Genomic DNA, 19126 nt, shown 5'->3' with positions numbered 1-19126 from the left:
GCTTCCCCATTGTGGGCCATGGTCAATGGGGGGAAGGGAAAGAAGGAATGCCATTAGAACTTCACTGATCTGAAATTGTGATGTTTGGCCAAAGTGTGGTCGGTGCCACTGCACTGTGCAAGAGGTGCTTCAAGTCTTCAAGACATTCAACATGACTGCGCACATTCTGGTAGCTATCACTGTTCTGACAGCTATCATCACTGCAACAGCTATTGCTGTGGCTATCACTGTTCTGACAGCTATCACCACTGCAACAGCTATTGCTGTGGCTATCACCGCTGCGACAGCTATTGCTGTTGAAAATGTGGCCTGTCTGGAGTGGCTTCACACATACAATAACTTAAAATTTGCACTGTCATCTGAGATGTTTACACTCTTCACTGCAGGCCTCATTCTCCTTGCAGCGAATGCTCTTGCGACAACTTGCCGTCCGACAGTGGAATAAGGCACAACACCACTCGGAAAGGTGCAGACACATTCATCTTTTTATTTGTATTTCACGAGAAACAAGACTTGTTTAGTATTGCACATCTACAAAAGACCACATAAAACCTGAGGCAGCCGCCGAGGCTTGTTTCTTTTATTCTTCAACTTTTCTGAAGGAGACCTGAGTAGAGCCGGTGCGCGTCGGGTGCGGCGACAACGCACCTCGCACGGCTGCCTGGACGGAAAGCGCCATCTAGCAGTGGTGGTGGTGGCGATGACAACGGCGAGCAACTACTGTGCACATTTGATATACAAAAAAAATGTTAAGGCTCACTACTATGCTACTAACTTATATGGACGGCAAAACAACACATCCAAACTCTGGGGTCACACCCTCCCGCATGTCGGCAAGCGACAGGAGAAGTGGCGCACCCTGTCTTGGCTAAGCGGACCTTCGCAAAAAAACACACTCGCTCTCTCCGACAGCCCAGCGCGTCAGCGTTTCTTCGTTTCTTTGCTGGTGATGACGATGTTGCGTTCTCTGACAGTATGTACACAAACTGTGTCCTTCCATTCCCCGTCACTGGCTCTGTTAACAAGGAACATCTGTAAAAATATATTTATAATATATAAAACTCTCTCTATAACTTTTTTTCTTTCTTTCTACCTATGCTTTGTGTCGGTGTGTGTGTGTGTATGTGTAGACATAGAATATGCTTTGCTGGCTAACCCTTTGTAGCTTGCCTGAATGCCGAGGTTAAAAAAAGAAATGGAAAATGACGCTTCACGGCTACAGAGGGTTGTGCCAGTGTGTATTTTGACAACGTATAGATTTATGTTTTCCTTTCAGTTGGCTCCACTAAAACGAAAAATAAGATGTGCTAAAAAAGGAGCAGCCTGGCTTCATAATGCCTGGTTTGTACAAGGAAGGCACTTTGTTAATTGCGCTAGTAAGTCTCCCTCTAACGAACTTCCTACACTGCCTGGTTAGTTTCTAACGTAGCTGGGAGAGGGTTTGGCAAGTTTCAATATTTGCCGAATTTTTTAATAAAACATTTTAATAAAAAGAGCATCGCTGTGAACAGCACACAACTGGTTGCCGACCAGTCACGGTGCCGCTGGATCGAAGTGGATTCGTGAGCTGCCCACGCAAGCCAACAACGGCCTGCATGTTTGAAACACACACAACAAGATTGTGCAAAGGACGAAAAAAAAAGCGCTTGGGCTAGAACAAAGTAAAAAAAACAATGAATAATCAACGTGCTATAACGAAAACTAAGCAAACTCGGCTTTGCGCTGAGGTTGCTTACTTCCAATCGATAAGTTCATGGTGTGGATTCGTGCAGATGTCATGGCCTACGGCGACATCGAACATGGGAGGTGGACTACAGAACAACATCTGGATTGGGCATGGCTGAGGACAGCTAAGTGCTGTCGGTTCAGGCTGCGTACAGTCACATTTTTCTCTGACCAGCAGAGATTGGGGAGGGAGAAAAAAGGAGAGGGCACAACGACCAACAGGTGCTGCTGAAATTCGTCTCAGCACTTCAGCTGCTGTGAGTGTTGGTCATCGTCATTGCTTCGGGACGACCGAAACTCTTGTGGGAGTCACCTGAAAGCGGGTAAAGAACGACATAGTGAATAACCTGTACAGGGGCTGCGTATAGGGGGCACTAATAATTGCCACTGCTGAGTGAGTTGATAAGGTTTCTTAAACTTGAAATAAATGGCGTCACAAGGGTACCATGGAAGGAAAAGACCAACCCCTCTAATACGTTTTCCATGGAACTGCAAGCAAAAACACGTAATACCCGGGAAACATTACACGAATATGTTGCTAAATATCACAATAACGAGCTGTTAAGTATGTTACATATTAAAACAAGGACGCTATGCATGGCAGCAGGCTAATTCGGACTTGACAAAGACCATCTAAAAATGGTAAAAATCGGCAGTCCGAACTATCAGATTTGGCAAAAAAGGGTGCGTCGTATTCTCGGATTCCCACTTTCGGGGTTACGTTCATTTTCGAAAGATGCCGCATGACTATTGATGAACGCATCTGCATCCATGAGCAACGGCTTTCTTGGCACACTGCTGAGCCCATCCCAGTGCCAGGACCAACGTCACCTGTCAATACATCCGGGCATTAGTATCCTCGAAAGCGATCGTCCGAGAATACAGCTCAAGTTGGTCCACGCACTGCCGCACGCACACATGCCCGCCTGCGACCGGTCAGTTCGCAATCTGAACAGTGTCATGTGGTCGCTACAGACGGACGAAAATAGAGTCAATGCAGGCACCGAATCTTCATCCCCTGGCAACATAACCGAAGCGAGCTGCAATAGCAAAACAATCACAGGTTCCTTGCAACAGTCATTTTTTGGAGCTTCCCTCAAGTAATCACCGCCCTTGTAGATACTGACATCCAGGGTGAGTTGGTGCCACTTGAAACTGGCTGAAGAAGTTGCTTAGGAGTGTGTCGCTATTCGACACGCAAGTGAAGAAACACGCTGGAGGCGCAGAGCTAAAACAGCAAAAGCAGCCAATGCAGTCTTTGAACACTTAGCAGCTTGACTTGGCTTGTCCTGCAGTTTGGATTCGTTTGGCGACGACAGGATCGACTAGGCGTTGCTAGGTTCGGTTTCAAGGAGGAGTCAGTGACATGGCCGACGACCATGCTGATGATGTATTAAAACCAGAGCAGTGCCATTTTTGCTCGTCTCTGAGGCCAAACTTTAAGCGGTCGTGCTGGCAGAGTTTGAATGATGAGCAGTGCGCTGCAAGATGTTCGAAATTTCAAACGTTTTCTGCCAAGAAGACACCCATCTCGACCATCGCACATGCTGCTGGATGAAGTGGCAGCGAGGTTAGTCAAGGCATCAGCCACCCATTACATTTGCGACGATTGCAGAGTCCCTCAATAGATGCGGATTACCAAACCCAATGGATGGCAAAAGACAACCTCCAGTGGTTCATCGACATTGACCAGGGGCTGTCCGATGGAGGCAGTGATTGACATTCAGAGTGAATAAACTTTTGTTTTGTGAAAGCAACGCTTAGTTTTTCTCCGATAGTGAAAATCTGAAGCACGGTGCTGTTTTCCTTGTTAGAAAAAGCAGTTTTATGTTTGTGGTGACTGCTCATTATTTTCGCATCTCACAGAGTCGGGGGCTGTGTTAGAATCGGGTGCGCGTGGGTACTTTTTGCTTAGTAATAAGCCTCGTTATTACAGAATAATGACTCTGCCCTACTGAAATGTTTCATACACAGTTCAATATTTCAATACGTTTTCTATACAATTCTTGCAGAAATTAAACGAAATCTATGCGGAATCCAGACAGATAACACGGAAAATTGCATAGAAAGCATGCAGAAAATACATAAAATTATTGGTACTCTAAAGGTCCAAAGGTTTACATAGCTCGAGGAGGAGGAGGAATAAACTTTATTTGTGCACAGCAGATTTGAGACCTAGGCCTCTACCTAAATGACGGCCTCGAGCCCTTGGGCCCTGGCGGCATCTTCAGCCTGCTGGATTGCCTTGCGTTGGTCTTCCGGTGCACAGCTGAGCAACGCGGTCTCCCACTGCTCTCTGGTTTTAATTATTTTATTCTGTATGGGTGTACGAGGACAAGCCCATACCATGTGTTGTAGGTCCGCCCTTTCTTCACAGAATCTACATCTATCCGTGTAAAGGTCCGGGTAGTAGCGGTGGTAGGCCACCGGGTTCGGATATGTATCTGTTTGTAAGAGGCGCCATGCCGTCGCTTGCCGTCTATTTAACGAGGAGTGTGCCGGGGGGAAATGGGCCCTTCCCAATTTATAGTGTTTGGTGATCTCGTTAAAGCTGGTCATCCGGTCTCTCTCCGTTCCCAGTATTTGTTGCGTGTCACCTGCTCGGCCTGTCAGTTCTCGAGCCAGGTTGTGCGCTATTTCGTTCCCGGGAAGGGAGGAGTGTGCGGGTGCCCATATAATGTGAATGTCGCGATCTTCACGAAAGTTGTTTAAAATTCTGAGTGCTTCCGGCGAGATTCTTCCTTTTGCATAGTTCTTGACTGCTGTCTTGCAGTCGCTTACTACGATGTTGGCTTCCGTGGAGGCTATTGCCAGTGCTAAGGCAGCTTCCTCCGCCACCTCTGCCTTCCATGTTTTCACCGTCCCACTAACTCTGCAGTCACCCTCTAGACTCGTAGCAACTATCGACATACTCTGTCCATTTGCGTACTCCGCCGCGTCTACATAGACCACGTCCCTGGCATAACGGAACCTTTTGTGGAGAGCTCTCGCTCGTGCGTTTCTTCGATCTTGGTGAAACTCCGGGTGCATGTTTCTGGGGAGTGGGGGTATTGATAGATGTTCCCTTATTTTTCTTGGGATGTCCCTCTGCACTCCGTGCTGTGCTTCGTAGGTTATTCCGATGTCATCTAAGATGTGTCTCCCCGTCAAACTCTGCGTAAGCCTTTCATACTGCGCTACTCTCTGTGCCTCAATAAGTTCGTCTAATGTATTGTGCACGCCGAGCGCCAAGAATTTCTCGTTTGACGTATTTGCCGGAAGTCCCAAGGCTTGCTTATAGGCCCTTCTAATAATGCAGTCTATCTTGGCTTTCTCTGCAGCGTAGAGCTTGAGGTAAGGAACCACATATACAATACGACTGATTACGAATGTTTCTATTAATCGGATGAGATTGTGCTCTTTCATGCCATAGTGCCTGTTGGATATCCACTAGCTCGAGGAGTCTAATGTTTTTATTGCATGCAGAAGACATACAGAACTTTTCAGTAGGTTGTCAGGTTTTTATCAGTTAGATGGAACAGGGTGTAGCCACAAATTCTGGGCATGCACTTGCCTTTGGCCATTGGAGCCTGGGACTGCTTCCGGATCACCAGGGAGGAACGACGCTCCGGCACGGGCCGACACTGCTGGGACATGGACTGGGATGCCACTCCCTCATCTGCACATGGGACAATGAATTTCAAGAACACCTTCTCACTTTTTTAAGTGTGTGGAAGTAGGTGCTATTCTAGTTATGGCGTTTAACAAGGCAAAGCAAACAAGCTATGAGAGATGCTGTAGTGGAGGACTCTGCGTCGTACACTTTAAAGGGACACTAAAGGCAAATACTAAGTCATGGTGGACTGTTAAAACATAATTCCAGAAACTTCGCAGTGCTTGTTACATGCCAAGAAAAAAGACTTTGCTTATGAGAAAATTGCGTTTGAAGGGTCCGCATGCAATTAGCGCAATTCAAATCACTTGCCCCCAAACGAGGAGTGGTGACGTCCACACGCCATCACCGGCCTTTACTGTCATCGGCGAGTAAAACGCCGTCGAACAGACGGCGCAACGGTTTTCTGCGCAAAACACTAACACGTGGCCATGGAGAAATCGAGCCAAGACAGAGTGTTGGATTCGCCGCTGCAGCTACTCTTGGTCAAGCGGCTTGGGCTGTTCTGGAATCGTGCAACGTCACGTGGACGTGGCATTCTCTGCTACTTGCAGTTTGTGTGTGTTTTGCAAGTAAGCAAAACCAGCACAGCCCTACGCGATAATGAAACTCCTGAAACACAAAAGCACGGACAGTGTAGAGTGGAGAAAACGAAACCTTTCGAACACCCGCATTGTTGTCGAGGGTAACGCACATTGTTGTCGAGGGTAACGTCAATGAGTTTTTTCTAAATATCAAATAGAACTGGACAATTAGCATTTTCTTTAGCCTCATAAAGCAATACAGTGATCTTTTTATTCTGAGTGGTTGAGTGCTACTGACAGGAGGAGCCCGAGGGAATCCCTAATCGTGTCCTGCGTTTACTTCAATTTCACGATTCGCAATAATATTGATGCCTTAGATGTTCTCAAGCACCAACTGATCACTTTAGCTCGACTTAATATTTGCTTTTAGTGTCCCTTTAGGTGCCTTGAGCTCTTTAATGTGCACCCGAATCACGGAACATGAGTGTATTTGCATTGTGTCATATCAGCCAAGTGGCCAACGAGGCCAGGAATTGAGCCCATGACCTAGTGCTTGACGGAACATAATAGCCACCGAGGCAAATGTAGGTCGTAGGTGCCAAGATGCTGTAAATACGCTGGATGTAAGTGGTATGTGTGAAAATACAGTACGCACCAGAAGGGGCGACCAGACCCTCGAGTCGCGCCTGCAGACGCTGCGCCTCGGCCTGGTGGGCACTGCGCTCTGCACGCAGGCTGCTGCTCAGCTGCTGGCACTGGCTGTTGAGCTGGTTTATCTTCTGCGCGAGGGACGAGGCGATGGAAAACGAGATCAGACAGGCAAGCATCGTTCTGTGACAGCAGCTCGCTTGGCTCTTTCTGTCATTTTCTTTTTTTTTACAGCAACAGCTGGGTTCACAATGGTACAGGGATAGCTGATCTTGATAACAGTACAGCAACAGCTGTGCTCTAAGATTATACTGTGATCAGACAGGCATCATTCCGTGACAGCAGCTCGCTTGGCTCTTTCTCTCATTTTCTTTTTTTGTACAGCAACAGCTGAGTTGACAATGGTACAGCGACAGCTGATCTTGATAACAGTACAGCAACAGCTGTGCTCTACAATAATATAGATAGCTGACACTGATAACAATACAGCAACAGCTGGGCTCTACAATGATACAGATAGCTGACACTGATAACAATACTGCAAGAGCTGGGCTCTACTATGATATAGATAGCTGACACTGATAACAATACAGCAACAGTTGGGCTCTACAATGATATAGATAGCTGACACTAATAACAATACAGCTACAGCTGGGCTCTACAATGACATAGATAGCGGACACTGATAACACTACAGCAATAGCTGGGCTCTACAATAATAGTGGTAGCTGACTTTGACAACAATACAGTGATAGCTGGACTCTGCTGGGATAGACTGATACAACATATCGATATCAACAAGGATACAATATGACAACAATACTACAAATGCATTACACGTACAGTATATTGAATGAAAAAGGCATGGAGTAAGCATAAAAAAGAAAATGCAATTCAATGCAAAAACAAAACAAAGATGCAAGAGGAACTGCGACGAAACTTCAGTTTCCTGATGAAAAGAAGTTAAATACTTTTGACAACATTAACACAGAAGCAACACTGATGCAAGTGCATTCGATTCATGCAATTTCATTCCTTCTTTCAGCAACCAACTAGCCCGACCACCACTTTGCCATGTTGTATCATACTTACTTACATAATCAATGCACTCCCGTAATGAATACACCTCCAGCTTTCCAATCAAAAAGCGAGTTTCTTTTCTTTTTCTCACATAATGATCACACCCTGAACTTGCTGCCGCAAAGTAGGAGACACATGGTATGATTCAGCATCTGCTACAGCGTCTGCATGCCAGAAACGAGGCATTCCGCCATGCTGTAGCTCTGGATCGGATGCCCAGCGTGTGACTAAAGTAGGAGACATGGTACAATTCAGCATCTGATACAGTGTTCAATGCGCCAGAACCGAGTCATTTTGGAGTGCCACAGCGCTAAATCGGATACCTGCGCATTCCAGGCATTCGATCAGGCGCTACAGCATGACAAAATTCCTTACATCTGGCTGCTGTTCTGGTGCGTTGGACGCTGTATCAGACGCCGCATCGTACCGTGTGTCTCCTACCTTTCAGAGGTCGCTGCAGAAAAAAATATCACTCAAAATTTTACCCCACATAATGAACGCACCCCCCAACCTTGCGCAAGTTTTTCAGGAGAAAAAGTGCGACCATTATGTGAGAAAATATGGTATTTTATCTTTCTCTTAGCAGTACTATTTGTACATACTGAATCCCCGGATGCTATTACAGGAGTGGGCAATCAACCGTAGAAAGGCAAGAAGACATACAGAGAGCTTAGGACAGACATAAAAAAAAGGTACAGTATTCGTGAAAAGTATATCAGTTGCTCCACATATTTAGCACATGTGTCGCTCAGCTGTGTGGTGTGGTGCCCGCAGCAATCCTAACACTCCGGACCTCTCGATAGCAAGCCCTAAATTTTGTTTTCATAGCCCAGGGCACTGGAACTTATGGCATACCACAGGTACTCTCTAAACACCCTTTAGTCAGCCTGACGGTCGCAGGCAACACAGCCCGCATACTTTTGACAGACAGTACATTGAGGAACGTGCATGCGTAAGCAAGGAGCACGTACAGTGACAATCATGAAGCAACAATTCTAGACTCGTTGCTAAGAGGCGCAGCTTAAGACTCGTAGCGAGTCTGTTCAAAAAGAAAGTAAGCCAAAGACGAAAGTCGGACTGACCGTCTTGGCAAGTTGCAGGGAGTGCAGTATCTGCGCATTCTCCTCACGCTGCTGCACAAGCTGGCTGTCACGCAGCTGCAGCAACTTCTGCATGAAAAACACAACAGGGAGCAACAACTGAGTTATACGGGGAAGACGGAAAGTGCTCAGCAATGTAACTCTTTCTTGTCTCTTGGTTTCCGCACAAATTTTTTTCAGCTCTAAATTCACAATACTAATAACGTACAAGTAGCAACGTGCAAAAGTGCGCAAAAAAAGTCAATTACACGAGGAGCAAAATGGGACACCGGAAGCCAACGCAATTCACCACAGGCAGTCGTGCAACGTTACCTCGAGGGCCTCGGGCGAGTTGTCCGAAGGAACGGCCTGCTCCCGCTGAAGGATCTGAAGACCCAAGTGCGATGCCAGCTGCTTGTTCCTGGCCAGTAAGTCCAGCACCTGTCAGGAGGAAAGCGTAGCCAGGGATCACGAACAGACTTCTTCCAGCGGCAAGTTGTCTTCACTTCCATTTTCATTTCTCCTTGTTAATTCTACATTTAAGTTGAGAAACACCGTTAATCACCGCCATGCTTTTCTCGACTTTCATCGTATCGGCTTCATATGGCTGCTCCACATTCTTGGCCACACAGGTCGTCCAGAGACCGCCCTAATCTCTCGGCATTGTACACAAGGGTCACTTCTGAATAAAGTTTCGCGTGTCTTGCATGCAGAAAAGCTGTTCTGGCACTGCTATCTTTGCAGCCAACAAATTACAGCCAAGAGAGCCCTCATGCACCAATGATTCCTAATGATCCTTGGGTTATTTTACTGCGACAGTGAAGAGAAACCAAGTGCACACAATGCTATTAACAAAATGAAGTTCAAATGAAGTTTACACTCGCTGTGAGTGTAAATTTTGCCCCAGCGAGTGTCGTGTATTCTTTTGTGTCTTCGCCGTGTCCGTGTCAGCGCGATACTTCACCAGCAAGGTATGATGGCTATTAACGAAAGCCAAACTATAAGCAACACTCCTACATTTGCAGTTTAGGTGAGCATGAACATCTGGTTGGCATGGCTCATCTCGTCATAACAGGGCTTACACACAACAGCACAGCTGGTGCATACATATGCACAACATACTGCGGACAAATGAAATATACAAACAAGATAAAGACAACTAGGATGCATTTTCAGCTTTCAAGACTTTAGGAAGGTTTGGGAAGATTTTGGAATTTACACAGCTTTGGGAGACCTGTGCCAGCTTTACCAGCAGGAGAGCAGGAGTGTTGTCACCTATTAAGGCGTATTCTACTTTGTCATTTCCTGTTTCCATCTTCTCTGTCTGTGATAGTAACGCTACTACTAGTAGGGAAAATTTTTTTTTAACGCAGACAGGACAGACGGCGTCTGAACAACTGACAACACAGAGCTCCATTTAAACAAATAATTGAGGAAAGCTTATATTATGGTTACCAATACAGCACAATAATGGAACATCACTGTGAAAAAGATGCAATGTCTCGTCAGTCAGGTCCCTCTGGAGTGTCGTTGCCTTTCAAACAAACATCCACAGTCCCTCCCCTCCTGCTGACGAACCTTCAAGAACCTCAAAGGCATAAACACAACTACAGCAACATGCTACTATTCGTCAGCGGACGACTTCACCTTCTCCAGGAAAGCTATCCTGAAGGTGCACGTGCGTTTTTAACAAATACTAATGCAACAGTACGAGCCCTGTCTGTTTCCTTCTTCTTTGTAAGCACCCTACATCATTGCATGAATTGGATACTAGTTCACACCGACGTGCCCACCATTTATCTGCGCCCTTGAAGAGAAGGGCGGGCCCTCACCTGGTAGTTGGCCTCCTGCAGCTGCTGACCGGCTCGCTGCAGCCGCTCCTCGAGAGATGCCTTCTCAAGGCACTTGAGCGAATACTTCTCCGACAGGGACAGGATCTCCTGCTTGATGTGCTCCCGCTCCTCCCTGTGATTACAGCAAGAAAGTTGACAGGTTAACTTCAACTTCTAAATGCACGATCCACGGGGAAGGTTACGCCTGTTTAGTATTCGCCTACCAATTACGGTTGGATAGACCCCTCTTTTCTTGTTCTTTGATTGCGCTTCTCCGCACTATACGTTGCTCGACCAATGGCAGCACTGGCCGTGGTTAAAACAAAGTGCTAGCTGTACATGATAAGGCTTGTCTCTTGCACATGGTTTCATCATGAGAGCCATGTCTATGATTTCCGTGTCATAAGACAAGCAAATTGTGCTTGCACATCCTGTTTGCAGAAAATGGGAAAGCTACCTTTGCAATTATGTAAAGGGTCCACCATTATAGCATGAAGGCATACCGACCTTTTCTTTTTTTAAGCACTTTTTCTAGACTCTTTCTTTTTAGGAACTCCAAAACACACTGCCGATTCACTTGGCAGCATCTGTCCAAGTCTAACACAGCCCTGAACTAAAACAGCATGCCCATTTTCTATATGACCAAAGTAGAAAACTAACACAGAAATGACATTACAAGTCCCAAACAACGTAAAAATCTGACATGCAGCCGATTTTCAGTAAGAAAAATGGGGAAGGGTCTTAAATGTGTTGCATAACGGCAACCAGTTTCCTAAAGTATGCTTCACCGCCAGATATTTTAGTCAGCTTCAGCAAAGTACGTTCTTGTTATGCGGTAAAGCACACAAATGCCACGAAAGCAGTTTTGGTTTCATATCCGATTGCAGGCAAATTTTGGCCCGATTATCTTGATAAAAGAGAAGAAAGAATGAGAGTTAGAATAAAGTAAATACCGTAATCAGACATTGCAAGATCCGGTTATTGTCTGAAAGTCTTTCTAGGGCAGGCCGAAAATAGACATTTTCGACAGGAGGTGACGTGTTCGCTGTCCCTTAAGCTCTGCCATGACATACTGCTACTAAAGGGGTCGCTATTGAGGTCACCGTAGTGGTCAAGTGCATGCTTGTTGACTCATCAAGTTCAAATTATCCAGTGAACACGAATTTTAGGATCGAAATGCCGAAACTTTGAGCCCATAGAAATACATGGTTGCTGGCCGGGACCTTTGGTCAGCATCGAAATGACCGGGGTCGAGTCAGCGGAAGTCTGCCGTATTAGGTTTGCAGTCATTACCTTCCTTTTTATCCCCAGTAAACCCAAAGTGCCAATTGCCACAGACAATACAAACACTCCAAGAATTACAATTTCGCTGCAATGAAACAGTGGCGCCATCTGTCCCCATTACGTTAAGTCACACTGACATTGTTGCACTGCATCACTGTAGCGGTGCTACAAATTACTACAAACATGTCCTGCAATATAGACAAACTGTTTTTCCGGCACATCTCTGCAAGCATCAACGAAAAGGTACTTGCCACATATACAGCAAAAAGTAGGGGTGTGCAAAACTCAAATGTCACCGGATTGAATCGAATAGTGAACGTTCGAATAATTTGATTTGTGAATAGAACATTTACTATTTGATTTTTCAAATGTTCGGTGTAGAGACCCACGCAGTGCCACCTGTCACGTGTGCCGTGAAGCCCCTCATGCTCAATGACACACAAAGAAGTGCCTTGCTTCGTCGTTTTTGGCGCAAGAAGAACGCTGGGCTCACTGCGGCAGATAGGCCATCTTGGCTGATACGGTAGCGGACTTTGTCTCTGCGAGTGCTTCGCTTCTGCCCTATTACCTTCGCTCCCCAATGTTGGCCCAATGCAGAAAAGCGCCGCAGTGGCCAGGGCTGGCTTTGTCAGCACAAAGTTCATCCAGGTTGATAAGACTGATCAAAACAATAATGCAACGTGGACAGAGGGACGCCAACAAATGCACCATGCATTTTGAAAAGTGCGAAGATCGGGCCAATTTGCCACCGGAAGGCACGCAGATCATATTGGATACGTGGTGACGAACTTCACGCCGCTTCAACAGCTGTCAATCTCACGGATTACTGGTGAGCTACCTGTATGAACATATCAGTGGCAAGGATTCCGTGACGGCTTGTGACCTATTACCACATTGGCCAGCAGCAAATTTTCGTCACGGCCACGCTGCCTAGGCCATTAGGCCTAATCGACGCTGCTTCATTGAGCTTTGGCAACTACAGTTATGGTTTGGTGCTGAATTGATGCAGTTTTATTCGCAGCAGCCACACGATACTTGCAAAGTCAACAACCCGCCTCACAAATAAAAGCGGGTGTTTGGGATAGCAACGAAGTTGCTCATGTCCGCCATCTTTTTGACATACCATATGGCGACCTCTCGTTCCCGACGCCATTCGTAGATGTACATCCATATCTATTTGTAGCTTTGAGCAGCCCATCACAAGATAATCTTTGAATTTACACGGTGGGTGCGAAAGTGTCGTGTGATTAGTGCACCGACTGCCCGGCCTGGCCCAGCCGCATACGTTATTGCAGACCACGGATGGGGGAGGTGGGGAAGCAGGGGAGGGGGTGGTTGTTCAAACTTGCCAGGACCCTCCCCAATTTCAGAATCTTTAACAGATGGCAGATCACGCCCAACCTAACAACGAAAAAGTGCCTGCTCTTTACTGTGGGCAGCGACTGCTGTTAACCTGCCCAGTGCAGATGATGGCTACGTGCGGAACAGTGATCGAGTCATGTGATGTGTGGTCCATGCTTTCATCTGTCGTTCCAATTGGTTTTGCAATAACCCACCTGCTTTACGTAAAGATGGGAAAGCCCTTCTGTATTCTCAAGGAAAACTGTAAAGCAAAACTTTCAATGCAATAAAAGACTGCCATAAAATACAGGTTTTCTATTCAACTTAGAATCCCATTGGTATTTTGTACAACATATTTAACTTCACTAATTCTTTAGCATCAGATGAAAAAAGAAAAAACACTTGATTCTATTCAACAGACATTCTATTGATAAAGAAATACTTTGCAGTCCTTCATACACTAGAAGTGAGCTGTAATCAGCGCTAGAATACTAATTTGAAGTTCCCTTTAACAGTAGCAGACGGTACTGTATATCATGATTTCTGTGCACCCAAGTTACTGGTAGCTTTTGTCACATTCTTCTTATGCAATTGTGGGAGACTCCCGACCATGTGCAGAACCGTCTTTTCTGGCACAAAATATGTAAGCATTCAATTTTGTGAGAAATTTTCTGATGCTCAACATGACATTCAGCTTTTCTTCTTTTGATTCGATAATCAATTCGAAAAAAAGACAACAAAGGCAGAAGGCCGAAGTGACGCACTGGTGCTCCCTCTGGAGGCATTCGGTGTCGCGGCCGTGGCGCATCTGCTGCGCATAGTCCTCCTTGAAGTTGGAGATCTCCCTGTGTAGCTCCTCTTGATGAGCTCTCTGCATTGCGTTGAGAGCTGCAACAGAGGACAACAACAAGGACAAGTTTCAGCAGCACATCTTCCTAGCAGTAATGCTAGTACTAAACGGGTTGGGAAATGTTAAAAAGAAAACACTGATGCTAGCATTAAACCCAAAAGATTTACATGCTCAAACGTTGGCCAATCAAAGCAGTGGAAAAGTGTGAATCCTTTCCGAGCCACTACCGTGCCCCTGTGTTGCACTCGAATGGTCTGCTTCAAGCGTTCCAGAAGGCACTCTAGGCACACTTCACATTTGGCTGCACGCAGCGGATAGCCTGTGAAACATTCGCCTGGTTCATTTAGACTACGACACTCCAATCCAGAGCGCACGGTGTCATTCTCACCTTCGCAACAAACGTTTAGAGGGTGGCGAGGGCTATGACGGGAACACAAACAGTGAGCTCTCGTTGAGCTGCTGTTTGTGTAGCACCATTTCACTTCCTCTCGGCCAATTCAGCTGAACCGGTGTGCAGAGACTCACCGGCCAGAGTCGCCTTGGTCTCTTCAGCCAGCGCACGGTCTCGCTCGGCACGCAGCCGTTCGATCTCAGTCTGGTGCCGCTCCTGGAGCTGGGCCACGAGACGCCCGTGCGAGGCCTCCAATGCCGCCAAGCCCTTCTCACAAAGGCGCTGCACGAGCAGGAAACCACGAGAGTAAGAGAAAATACTTCGTTTAACACAGGTCAGTGATTGATTGAGGGCGCCAGTGCAAAGACTGCTTGCACCATTGTTGATTTGATGCGAAATCGGCCAGGCACTGCTTATATTTATTAAGTGCGGCCCTAAACAAACCACTCGGCGGACGGCGGTGACAGTGCTCACATCATGTGGTGCATGCTGCCATGAAGGTCAAATGTGTCCAAAGGGTGCCAAAGGGTAAGTTAGTAGTGGAAATATCAAGCAAACAGATTCAACCCATGTGATGAATGCGACACCACTGCACAGTAATCAATCAACTCAACAAGAGACATTCAAGGAAGTACGTGGCACATTCCGGAATACACGCAGCTTCAGGTACTAAAAAAAAATTTAATTACGGGCTTTTACGTGCCAGAACCACTTTCTGATTATGAGGTACACCGTAGTGGGGGAGTCCGGAAATTTGGACCGCATGGGGTTCTTTAACGTGCACCTAAATCTAAGTACCACGGGTGTTTTCGCATTTCACCCCCATCAAAATGTGGTCGCCGTGACCGGGATTCGATCCCGCGACCTCATGCTTCTAGTTTTAGCTACGAAAGGGAACACAGGTGTACAGATACAAAAGGGAACAACTAGCCTAATTAGTGCTCAGCTGTCATTTACTGCAAAAAGCATGACATTGGACCTTGCTCACAGGCACTAGCTTGTGTTTTAGAACATGCTCTTTCGAACGTTTCTCGCTTCAGTGCAAAAAATATGACTATTTGAGGTCTCAGATCCATATTGGGTGTTTCCTCTCATACTGGTCCCTGCTGTACAGGCAAGTATGTGGTAAAGGGTATATTTAGGTTTAATAAATAAGATAACATAAAAGTTTTAAATTACATGTACTGAACACAGCCCAGTAGCATCAACACAACGCTTGCTGAATAGGAGCTCCGCACGTTGGCGTGCAAAGCTATAGTAGCACTGTCCACTGCTTGGAGGTGGACATCGCATGTGGCCGATGCAGGGAGCTGTGACGTGTACCACACAAGCGAATAATGCGCAAGTTCATAGGTTTATTTTACTACTAACAGAGGAAAAGATGGAAGGAACTGTCGCTGTTCTCTTGTTTCCGCCATAAGGCTACGACATGACTAGTGATCATAATGACTGTTGTCATCATCATATTTATTTTCTCAGACAGAGAGTAACAGCCAGTGGCAAAGCCAGGGAGTGGCATGCTAAGCACCCACCGTGCCTCCCCTCTCTGGAAAAAAAAAATTGAGTCACTTAATTATCCTTATGTGATTTGAATGCAAAAGCATTACGATTTCTCTAATTAGTTACGTCCATGACGCGTGACGTCGTACATTGTCACGTGTCCTCCACAACTCTACATTAACCCACCTTGCTCTAATTTGTACCAATCTTAATCCACTTTAATCACCTTAATCCTCCTTGTTCTAACTTGTACCAACCTTAATCCACTTTAATACACCTTGCTCTAACTTGTACCAACCCTAATCCACTTTAATCCCCCTTGCTCTAATTAGTACCAACCTTAATCCACTTTAGTACACTTCAATCACCTTAACCCACCTTGTTCTAATTTGTACCAAACTTAATCCACTTTAATCCACCTTGCTCTAATCTGTTATAATTTGTACCAAGCTTAATCCACTTTAGTACACTTTAATCACCTTAATCCACCTTGTTCTAACTTGTACCAAACTTATTCCACTTTAAATACACCTTGCTCCATTCTGTACCAACCTTAAACCACTTTAATGCACCTTGCTCTAATTTGTACCAACCTTAATCCACTCTAATCCATCTTAATACACCTTGCTCTAATATGTACCAACCTTAATCCACGCTAACGTCGCATGCACTAGGCACACCTTTAGTCAGCCAGAACCATGCAGCCGCCGTGGCATCGGGGAGGCGGGCTCCTTTTGCACCCCGGAGGCCCCGTTTCGCACCCACCCAGACAATTTTCTTTTCAAAGCCATTAACTTACTTTGTTTGCATAGCCTATTTGAGAAATTTGATGTCAATCCGAGCATTTTTTAAAGCGTTTTTACTCTTTGGGACTTCGGCCATATCTTTCCAACCGTTGCTTGCTCATGCCAGATTTCCTGCCTCATTGGACATATAACGCTTTCGCATTAAAAGATTTCTGGCTAAGCCACTGGTTCCAGCAGTGTCTGAAAGTGGTACTCGGACACCATGGGCCCTCAGATGATACAGTCGGTCAGTCACAAAGTTTACGGGACACAGAATTTTAAAAAAATTTGAATTTCCATAAAGTCTGGACACAGGGCCTTAAATTAACAAGAAGTTTCAACCTACAGTTCTTTTCTTTTTCGTGATCTGCACAGCGATCCAATAAATAAGAGAGATCATGCCTTAACAGAGCAGACATCCACATCTGTCGTGGAACCCGCGTCCAGTAAACGTTTGCAGGTAACCGTACGAAAGTAACGTATGGCAATACCTTGAGCTGCTCCATCTCCGGCCGACACCGCTGCCGCACGGCCTCGGCATCGACAGCCTCCAAACCCTGGGACAGCTTCTGCTGGTACAGTTCTCGCAGGCTGCCGATGCGCTCCTCTTGTTCCTCCTGGAAGCAAGTCAAGGGCTCAAAGCTCGAAGGTTATTCAAAATCAAATGCACATAACGTAAGTCGCCGGAGTAACAAATACTTGCATTGTAAGTGGTGCTGCAGTACAGTAGACTTCCGTTAATTCGACTACGGTCAATTTGACTTTTTCGGTTATTTCGGTCCCGGCCAGTACCCACCCATTTCAATAGGCCCAAACTTTAGTTATTTCGATCTTAAAATTGGCCTTCGTAGGACAATTCGAACTTGACCTATCAGCACGTACGCGTGTGACACCTGTGGTGAGCCCAATCGGGATCCCTTCAATGGTAGCGTCTGTCTCCGCTGAGCTTAGGGGGCAGTGGATGCATTGAGCATTCGGCATCTTTCGTTGAAAACGTGTATTTTCAGCCTGCCCCAAAAAGTTTTTCAAGCAAAAACCGTGGCTCACAATGTTCGATTACTGTATTTGCCTGATATTATTATAATGCACACATTCGTAGTTTTAGATAATGGGGCCGAAAATTGCCTACGCAACGCAGTCGGCCACAAAACCAAAACCACATTTGCAATGTTTGCATGCTTTGCCGCATCACAAGATTGTACCGCGGCGAAGCTGACTTAAAAAAATTGGGTGGCAAAGCTGACTTTAGGAAACTGGCTGCCATTGCGCAAGAATGTTTCATGATAAAATGCTAAAAAATCAGGTGTGCATTAGGAGTGCGATCTTGTACGCGTTCCAAAATAGAACGGAGGCGGATCGTTCCACCGAGCCACACACGACTGGTCAATTTGAACCGTGATGAATGCCATCACGTCAATTGTGCCGTGATATCTGCTGTCAGTCATTCCGTGTCGTCGGCTATCGGGCGAATGCAATGGAACGGACCGCCTATTTCGCGATGTAACGAACGCACCACCTCCGTTCTATTTTGGAACGCGTACAAGATCGCACCCTAGATTTCTACTTTGTTTAGGAGCTTTAATGTCATTTCTGCATTAATTTACTACTCTGGACACATGGAATGTGGGCGTGCGTTTGATTCTGGGGCGTGTTAGAATTGGGCAAGTACTGCCAAATGAATCAGCAGTGCGTTTTGTCATTTTTATGCATCTTTGTTAATTTGACCCGCCAGATAATTAGATCAATTGTGTCGGTCCCGTCAGGGTCGAATTAACGGAAATCGACTGTATGACTAACCAACTATTGTTAAACCCTACAAAAGCGAAAAACAGCCGTTCCTGCTACACGAGGCAGTCACAAGTATCTGGCAGTTGAAACGTGCAGCCAGGATACGTCTGCCTACTTTTAAATGTGCAAATACGGAAAGTTTAGCATCAACGAACCGGCCTTTACATACAGTCCTTCGCATGAAGCAGACAAAATAATACAGAGAAAAAAAATGCAAGAGAGCAAAGTATTTACTTTCCACCCACAAACTGAAAAGCCACAGAGCAACAGCAAGTGTTCAGCACAGAGCCGCGCTGATGTGCTGCTAAGTATCGTTATGATTTCATCATAACATATGATTTTGTTACTGTGAAATTGAGAAAACAGAAATACGAAAGAATACTTTGCCACTCTAGATTGATTCAGCATTTCTGTGTAGTGCCCCTGTAAACCTCAAGCGATCTAAAGTCCCTCTGCTCACCTGAAGACGCTGTAGCTGGTTCTTTGCTGCCTGCAGCTCAGCCTCTAGCCGCTGGACTTCTCTCTGGTGGTTGGCTTCCTGCAATGCGTGCAGGTAACACACGCACAGATGCACATAAGAACACGTAGAAGCATACGAACATCTCCACACATACGCTAATTCACGTATGTACTGGATCAGCAGGGAG

General features: G+C 46.0%; 1 protein-coding gene across 1 annotated transcript in view; it reads right to left on the bottom strand.

The window, feature by feature from the left end:
• Positions 1–467: 467 nt before the first annotated feature.
• osp (myosin phosphatase Rho interacting protein outspread) overlaps positions 468–19126 on the bottom strand; it is a 108444-nt gene continuing 89785 nt past the window's right edge. The window contains exons 16-25 of the mRNA XM_070524104.1: positions 18940–19017; positions 17183–17308; positions 14541–14688; positions 13930–14053; positions 10541–10673; positions 9042–9149; positions 8712–8798; positions 6557–6680; positions 5279–5383; positions 468–2038 (exon numbers count right to left, since the gene is read on the bottom strand). Of these exons, the coding sequence (XP_070380205.1) occupies positions 1974–2038; positions 5279–5383; positions 6557–6680; positions 8712–8798; positions 9042–9149; positions 10541–10673; positions 13930–14053; positions 14541–14688; positions 17183–17308; positions 18940–19017 (1098 nt within the window). The 3' untranslated portion in view covers positions 468–1973. The remainder of the gene's footprint in view (positions 2039–5278; positions 5384–6556; positions 6681–8711; positions 8799–9041; positions 9150–10540; positions 10674–13929; positions 14054–14540; positions 14689–17182; positions 17309–18939; positions 19018–19126) is intronic.

This window comes from Dermacentor albipictus, chromosome 8, assembly GCF_038994185.2.
Source record: "Dermacentor albipictus isolate Rhodes 1998 colony chromosome 8, USDA_Dalb.pri_finalv2, whole genome shotgun sequence".
In the NCBI taxonomy this organism is placed as follows: Eukaryota; Metazoa; Arthropoda; class Arachnida; order Ixodida; family Ixodidae; genus Dermacentor; species Dermacentor albipictus.
This window is presented reverse-complemented; position numbering and strand designations above follow the sequence as displayed.